Genomic DNA, 8,452 nt, shown 5'->3' with positions numbered 1-8,452 from the left:
GCACCAAAAAACCTCTTTCTAAGCGTAAATTTCGGTCAGCTTCTTTTTTTCCATCATGATCCATTTGTGAAGAGTGATCATCTCTTCTCCCTTTTAGAGTTTTCAAGACTTTTTTAGAACGATTTATTCGCTCCTTAAAGTTGCCAGTGATCTCATTACCCCAAGCTGTCAAAATATCTGCACAAATAGTCAGTTTATCATACATGGAGCCATCATTTGAATTTTATACTTCCTCAATAATTTGATAGCAGCCAAGTGTTTTCAAATCTAAATTTTTTTGATCGAATGACTGTTGCATTAACCACAGGCTCTAGCAGAATTAGGCAGTGATCTGACGTTGATACCTCCAAGTTAGAGAGTTTCGCATCTTTGAATATACTAATGAAACCAGGGCTCACTAAAGCTCTTTTAAGAGAAACTTCATTATGATTATTAGTACCCGAACCTCCATCCCTGTGAACTCATAACCACATAAATCCATGTCTAAAATATTACAATCAATTAACACTTAATGAAAGCCTTACAACAAATGATTAGGATAAGGTCTACCCCCTCTTGTCTTGATGAGATAATACATTATTCATGTCTCCAATTAGGCACCGGGGGAGCGCATTTCGAGAAGCTAAAATTCTTACCAGACTCCAAGTTTCCTCCCTTTTGGTCTGTATAGCTTACCGTAAATTCCAGTAAGTCTATATTTTATGTTGTTTGTCCTTCAGAGTTATTATCCTTAATTTACTTTGATTACATTAAAAGTTGTCTTTGACCGGGTAATGATAAAAGTGGAATTCAGCTATATTATGAATCATATGAAAAATATGAATGATCTAGAAAAGACTTAACCCTCACATTTTTGGAAATACATTATTGGCCTCTTCTGTGAGCTAGACTATGAAATGCGTGGCGCCACACTCAAATGTTGATTTGAAATGATAGTCTACCATTGATCATGGAAACCTGGATTAAATCATGAAGATGATGACACATAACATGCCTCGAGTTTAATATATATTATATGGTTAAAGGGATTATATTACATTGTATATTATTCATGAAATATTTAATCGATCACCAATTTAATTATTATTACTTGGGTAATAATGATGTATTACTAGATGTCGCTCATTGTTTATAATTTTAATATGAGATATTAAAATTATTGTCAACGTAATAATAACTGTTATAGCCAAAATTTGGTACTGGATCATCTCGGGTCAAATACGGGTCAATTGGAATGGAATTGGGGCAAGAAGATGAATAATTAGGTTTTTTTCTGCATTGTATGAAGCGAAGACGCGCCCTGTATATGAAGGATGCGTCCATAATTGTGTAGGTTGTACTTTGGGTTGTCATATTAAGAGACGAGGAGGAAGATATTGAAAGGAGGAGGACGCGCCCAAGGCACAGGACGCGCCCTGATAAGTAAAAATAACGGGATGAGTTGTACAGGTAATAAGGTTGACATGCAAGGAGAATATGTGTATTTTACAAGGGGAGGACGCGTCCTGCCTCCTGGAGATGCACTTTTTGGGATGGTTGAGCTTGTTCTCATTCAGGACAAAGCAAATAGAGATACTTGGAAGATAGAGCAATATGTGGAGTTCATAGGGTCAGGACGCGCCCAATCGTTCAGGATGCGTCCTATGTGTGAAGAATGCATGATCAAGAGTAAGTTTATACCAAGGCAAGCGTGGAAGGAGAAATGAAGGATTATTTTCACTAACGTATTTGTTGTAGGTACTCTTTGAAGAATTCCCTCCTTGAGACGGTCAAGGAGGGGGTGTCCGTGAAAAGCTAGAAGACCTCCAGGGGTATGCTTGATGATTGAAGGCCTCCTCCTGTATTCAACGGGTGTCCTCGTTGGGGATGCAGGGTTAACTTTGGTGTATGCTTTGGGAACTCTTTTCTTGTATTCAATGGGTGTCCTCGTTGGAGAACTTTGGAGTCATCCTGCACTTTGCACCCAAGAGCTTGGGATCACCTGTCCTGCTATCTGGTGGGTTATCCTCATTCGGGTGACAAGGACGCATTTGGAACTTGGGGTGAACCGTGGCTATACCTGCGTCCGTAAATCAAGGGAGATAACTGTAGCAGAGTGTTATCCTTGCTTAGGGAGTTGCATTATCTATGAAGTCCTACGATTACGGACGAGCCTTGGGCCTTCGCGGTTGGGCCTCATAGTTGGACATTTCAAAAGCTAGTGGAAGATGGATTATTGATGGGCTTCTACCGGGCCTAGGAATAAGAAGTCTAAGCCCATTAGATTTCTTGTTCCCCAAGAACTACGTCAGGCTTGATCCCTATATAAATGGTACGTAGGCACATTGAGAGGGGTAAGAAGTTGAGAGCTGAAAAGGAGCCACCACTTGCCCTAATCAATCTCAGCCACCAATTGACACACAACCACCACACACCGCTTGATTTTTCGGTGAAGAACCACCGTCATAGATCTTAATTCCGGTAAGAAACCTCAAACTTTGTTGTTACCAGATTCCTCCATCAACAAATTGGCGCTAGAAGGAGGGGTGCTGATTAAGATCATAATCTTAGGTGGAAAAGATGTCTCACAATCATGATGGAGGTTCTTACGATGGAAGTGATAGCAGATCTGAAGGAGAGGGCGAGGGATGTTACACTCTCCATGAACCCTACGTGCCCAGAAACATAGTGAATCCTCCACGAGCTCCAGATATGGGAGGAACCCCACTCGTTCTCATCAGTAACAGTGATATATTGGAGCAGTTGTATCGCATGGGGTACACTCTGAACAATTTTAACTCGAGGTTGAGCACGACAGAGCGTCACAAAACATGGAGGGGCCGTCGTATGCCCCGCCATGGCCATGCTGCGGGGAAAGCTCCCGTGGTCGAAGGAGATACCCAGGATGTTCGCGGCCAAGCCAATGGAGGAAACCTGCAGATCACTCCGCGGTGCTTGGAATACTCTGATGATGTTGAGCCTATTGTGGAGCTTATAGATGAGGATACTGATGGAAGAGAGAGGCCTCGCACCGACAATCAGGTTGTCCCGCATCCGCATAGGTCTGGACGTACGATTGACGAGCGTCGTCATGCAGAGAATATCTAGAATTAGGAGGAAGAAAGACATGATTTGTCAGCCTTGAAAAGGAGACTTGGCATAAGATTGGAAGACGATGATTTGAGGATGTTGCTACTAGAATGGCAAAAGGAAGGAAATGGTGGAGAAGCGAGGCCCCATGATACAACGCGTATGCCCCCTACACATCCAAAAGATGATAGGGCGCGACACCACGAACACGAGCGTGCCCCTCCCCGTGAAAGGTTCGAGAATTATGGCCGAGGCTATCAAAGGAATGGACGGGGAAGGATGGGATACCAGCATGGAAGGGCGCCATATAATAGGAGAAGGGATGGCGCACCCTCCACTGAAGAAGCCCCTGTCATTGTTCGTATAGTTTCTCACAGTGCTACGGGCAATGGATCCAGTCTGCGTCCTCGTGACCGGGATGATGTTCAAATGCAAGAAAGGTTACAAAACAATGATGAGATACCGAGACGCGGCCAGGAGGAATCTCGTGCACAATCAATGTTCAAAATCAGGATGGTAATATACCACAACCACAACATCAGGGCGAGGGGTGGCAAGATCCACCAGTACACCCGGGGGGTAATCAAGGGGAACAACAACAGGTTGTGGGGCAACCTCAACAAATTAATATTCAAACCATCCCTGGAGTAGGAACATTTAATATGAATGATTTTAAAAGGTTACTCAATCATCTTGAAGGGGGTAGGGTAACAGCAACTGCTCAAGCCCCATCCCTTTTCTCTGTCGTGGTAAGGGAAGTGCAGCTGCCTGCGGGATACAGGAACACGGCCAATGACTTGCACTTTTATGGAAACTCCGACCCCGTGAAATTCTTGGGACGTTTCAATATTGAGATGGATGTATATCAGGTACCTGACTTAGCACGATGCCGTCTTTTGGCAGCCACCTTTAGAGAAGATGCTCAACAGTGGTTCCAAAAACTTGGTCCATGAGTTATCACATCTTGGGAACAAATGAAAACCTTGTTTCTGACTCAGTTCCAGGCTGCGGTGAAGTATACGCCACCTGTTACCACACTGGACAATGTGAAACAGAAGGAAGGGGAAAGTTTGACTTTATATTTCAAAAGATTCAATGTAGAGTCCTTTAAAGCGATTGAGCAATCACTTGCCGAGACAAAGAAGAATGATAATACCCACGGTTCAAAGGGGCGCGCTAAGAGGAGGCACATGTCCGTGAGTCCAGATTATCGGCGGAATGCTCGGAGCCCTAATAGGGTGAATGTTGTGAACGTGCGGAGAGAGTGGAGTCCATCTTCGAACTATGAAAAGAGAGTGAACAATTACACTCCGCTGGAAGCATCCATTGATCATATCTTCGAGTTAAATAAGGACATATGAATCTTCAAGAAACCGGACCGTTTGACCTCATGGTAAAGTAGAGAGAAGAAAAAATATTGTGAGTACCATGAGTCTACCGGTCACGATACCCACAAATGTCATCACTTAAAAGATGAGATTGAGGAATTGATCAAGGCTGGGTATCTGGGAGAGTGGATTGACAAAGTGAAGCAACGCAGAGGCAACGACAACAAGGGGAAATATGAATGGCATCCCCCACAAACAGACACCGATGAGAAGCCGGCCGAGGTTAAGTTCCAAAGAGCTGGAAGTAATCGGGAAATCTTCGGAGGACATCCATTTGTTGGTGATAGTAATCGGGCATTGAAAAGGAATGCTAGAGAGGCACGACACCTACCACTCACCAACATTCATAGCTTAGAAGATAGACCTCCAAAAATATTCAAAGGGGAATCCGCAGATATTACGTTCAGGGAAAGAGAATCGAGATGGTTGCATCATCCCCATAATGATGCGTTGGTAATAACTATGCTTATTGGGGCAATGAACGTACATCGAGTCTTCGTGAACAACGGAAGCTCTGCGAACATCTTATACAACAACACGTTCAAGAAATTGGGTTTCCCAGACAGTGACATGAATTTTGAAGACGCACACGTCTACGGTTTTACTGGGGAGGTAGTAAGAGTTATGGGTTCGGTTAGACTTCTTGTCACGCTCGGCGAAAGGGCTCTGTCTGTTACTCAAATGATAGACTTCAAAGTGCTGGATCAAGAGTCCGCGCACAATGTGCTGGTGGGCAGACCTTGGTTGCGAGCATTTAGGGTAATAACTTCGATACATCATTTAATGATAAAGTTCCCAACGCCTAACGGAGTGGGCAGTCTAAGAGGGTCGTAATACGAATCGCGTGACTGCTATCACAAGGCTGTTAAGGAATTTCGCAGGAGAAGGTATGAAGGAAAGAGTCTCCCCATTGAAGATATGGCAGACATTCAGGTAAAACCAAATGGAGAAGTTCACGCCCATTATTTTTTGGAAGATCCAGTAGAAGAAGGAACTCATATTACCAACACTCCTACTTGGATGTTGGGGAATGTTTCAAGGATTCGCAGTGTGGAGGAAGTCATGGTGAACTGCAAAGGAGATGTTGTGCAGAAGGAAATTAATGGAGAAAAGTTGGAAGGGAGAAGTGAGATTTTGCAAAGCCTGGAAAGTAGCCCCAAGGTCAGAGACAGGATGCGCCCTTGGAGAGTGAAAATAAAAGTGAGGTTGATGCTCCTCGAAAGAAGGATGCACCCTCATTATCTGTAAAAGACAATGTTCCTCTAACCGAGGATGCGTCCTCCCCACTTGCAATGCATGACACTATACCTTGTCCAGAGGTGGATGCTCCTTGCTATAAGGACGCGCCCTCAGGTGCAAAGATGGAAGTGGAAGACCACCGAGACTTTGATTTTGATCTTGATCCTAGAATACCTATGCCTACTGAGAAAACGGAACCAACTGAGGACATAATATCTATTCCAATTGATAAGGATGATCCAAGCAAGATTCTAAAAGTCGAATCTCAGTTAAGTCATTAAATGAGAGAGAGACTCACCCATTTTCTGATCAAAAATCTCGACGTCTTTGCATGGAGTCATTCAGACATGGTTGGGATCGACCCAGGAGTACTGTGTCATCGATTGAACATTTTCCCTGATTGCACGGGCATTCGACAAAAGCGTCACCCGGTGAGTGGAGAAAGGGTGATATCATTAAAAGAGGAGGTTGATCGATTATTGAAAGTTGGGTTGATTAAGGAATCCTTCTACCCCGAGTGGCTTGCGAATCCAGTGCTTGTGAAAAAGCCAAATGGGAAGTGGAGGACGTGTGTAGATTTCACATATCTCAATAAAGCTTTGCCCGAAGGACAGCTTTCCACTCTCACGAATTGACCAGTTGGTCGATGCGACGGAGGGGCATGCCCTTTTAAGCTTTATAGATGCATACTCCGGTTACAATCACATTCCCATGTACGGCCCTGATCAGGAGCATACATCCTTCATTACTGATAGAGGATTATACTGCTACATAAGGATTCCATTTGGATCGATCAACGCAGGCGCGACCTACCAACGATTGGTGAACATGATGTTCAAGAATCAGATTGGAAGAACCATAGAGGTATATGTGGATGACATGTTGGTGAAATAAAAGGAAGCAAGTGATCATATCAAGCACCTGATGGAAATGTTTAACATTTTAATGAGGTCTCGCATGAAGTTAAATCCGCAGAAGTGCATGTTTGGCGTGGAGTCGGGAAAATTACTTGGATTTATTGTCAAACATAGAGGAATTGAAGCTAATCCTGCAAAGATCAAGGCACTGCTAGACATGAAGTCTCCCACCAATGTGAAAAATGTGCAAAGCTTAAATGGAAGGATCGCCGCACTGAATCGATTTGTTTCTAAATCATCCGGCAGATGCAAGGAATTCTTTAAGGCGATTAAGGTGGCGGGAAAAAACTTTGTACGGACACCAGAATGTGAGGAAGCTTTCAGGAGGATCAAGGGGCAACTGGGAAACCCTCCTATGTTGTCGAAACCATTGGATAGGGAGTCTCTGTTCCTATATCTTACAGTTTCAGAGTATTCAATCAGCGCAGTGCTGGTGAGAGAAGAGGACGCGCAACAGTCACAATGTATTACGTGAGCAAACGACTGCACGATGCTGAAACTCGCTATACCAGTATGGAAAAGCTGGTTTATGCTTTAATCCTCGCATCAAGAAAGCTGCTCTCGTATTTCCAAGCTCATAGAATTGAAGTCTGTACAACATATCCTCTGCGACAAGTCCTTCACAAGCCAGAATCTTCGGGAAGGATGTTAAAATGGGTTGTGGAGTTGGGACAGTTTGACTTGGAATATATGCCTCACGCAGCAATCAAGGGTCAGGCCCTGGGTGATTTCTTGTTAGAATTTGATTTCGAAGTTGATGATAAGGCCTTGGTGGCGTTACATCCGCCTCATGCTGATGAAGTTTTAGATGAGTTTCCACACCCCTGTAGATTTTACATGTGGATGGAGCAATTAAGAATGGAGGAGCAGACATGGGCATAGTACTTGTATCTCCAGAGGGCCATCATCTGATGAGTTCAATTCACTTCAAATTCAATGTGATAAATAATTATGCGAAATATGAAGCATTGATCAATGGCCTAAAGATCGCTTTGGAAATGAGAGTGCGGAACCTAATTGCAAAGAGTGACTCGGAGCTGGTGGTAAACCAGGTAAATGAGGGGTTTTAAGCTCGAGGATCGCGCACAGAATTGTACTTGAGGTGCGCGCAGCGCCTGATCGGAAAGTTTAAAAAGGTTAGGCTGAAATGTGTTCCGTGGGAAAAGAACAGCAACGCGGATAATCTGGAAAAAATGGGATCCCAGCAGGAGGCTGTGCTGTTGGGATCTATACCCTTAGAAATCCAGAAGTTCCCTAGTGTCCCAGAGATAGAGGTGATGCAAGTAGATGAGGCTCCCAGGGAAACATGGATGACGCCCATTATTGCCTATATTTACAAGGAAACACTTCCTGAGGATAAGTTCAAGGCTCGGCGACTCCGCTACCAGGCTGCAAGGTATGTGGTGTATGATGAAGTTTTGTACAAGAGACGATTCAATCAACCGCTGCTCAGATGTATCGATGAAGAAGAAGGGAATTACATTTTAAGGGAGGTACATGACAGAATTTATGGTAATCACTCGGGGGGTAACTCATTGGCGATGAAAGTTTTACGTCAATGATATTATTGGCCTACGATGAAGGAGGATGCCGCGAATGTCGTTAGAGCATGCGATCGCTGCCAACGTTTTGTGAATTACTCATCTATGCCAGCGACGCTCTTGACTCCTATGGTGAGCCCATGGCCATTTGCCATGTGGGGGATTGATCTTATTGGAGAATTACCTAAGGCAAAAGGAGATGTCAAGTATGCAGTGGTCGCGGTTGATTACTTTACTAAGTGGGCAGAAGCTACGCCGCTGACGACTATCACCGTGAAAAAAAGCAAAGATTTTGTTT

The 8,452-nt window shown here is 43.9% G+C and overlaps 1 protein-coding gene across 1 annotated transcript; it reads left to right on the top strand.

Moving 5' to 3' along the window:
• The first annotated feature begins 7,126 nt into the window (after positions 1–7,126).
• On the top strand, positions 7,127–8,175 carry LOC141720015 (uncharacterized). Its single transcript, XM_074522373.1, has 3 exons — positions 7,127–7,439; positions 7,580–7,665; positions 7,780–8,175. The coding sequence occupies exons 1-3, from the start codon at positions 7,127–7,129 to the stop codon at positions 8,173–8,175; spliced, it is 795 nt and encodes a 264-aa protein (XP_074378474.1).
• Positions 8,176–8,452: the final 277 nt, after the last annotated feature.

Source organism: Apium graveolens, chromosome 4 (genome assembly GCF_009905375.1).
Source record: "Apium graveolens cultivar Ventura chromosome 4, ASM990537v1, whole genome shotgun sequence".
NCBI classification, from domain to species: Eukaryota; Viridiplantae; Streptophyta; class Magnoliopsida; order Apiales; family Apiaceae; genus Apium; species Apium graveolens.
The sequence above is the reverse complement of the archived record's forward strand: the minus strand, read 5'-3'. Positions and strand labels throughout refer to the sequence as shown.

What these genes read in the sequence shown, in the direction of transcription:
- LOC141720015 (XM_074522373.1), top strand. Translation starts at nt 7,127, where the DNA reads ATGGAAAAGCTGGTTTATGCTTTAATCCTCGCATCAAGAAAGCTGCTC. An exon ending in AGATGAGTTTCCACACCCCT is followed by an intron (nt 7,440 to 7,579) that starts GTAGATTTTACA and finishes CGAAATATGAAG; the next exon opens with CATTGATCAATGGCCTAAAG. An exon ending in CGGAGCTGGTGGTAAACCAG is followed by an intron (nt 7,666 to 7,779) that starts GTAAATGAGGGG and finishes CCGTGGGAAAAG; the next exon opens with AACAGCAACGCGGATAATCT.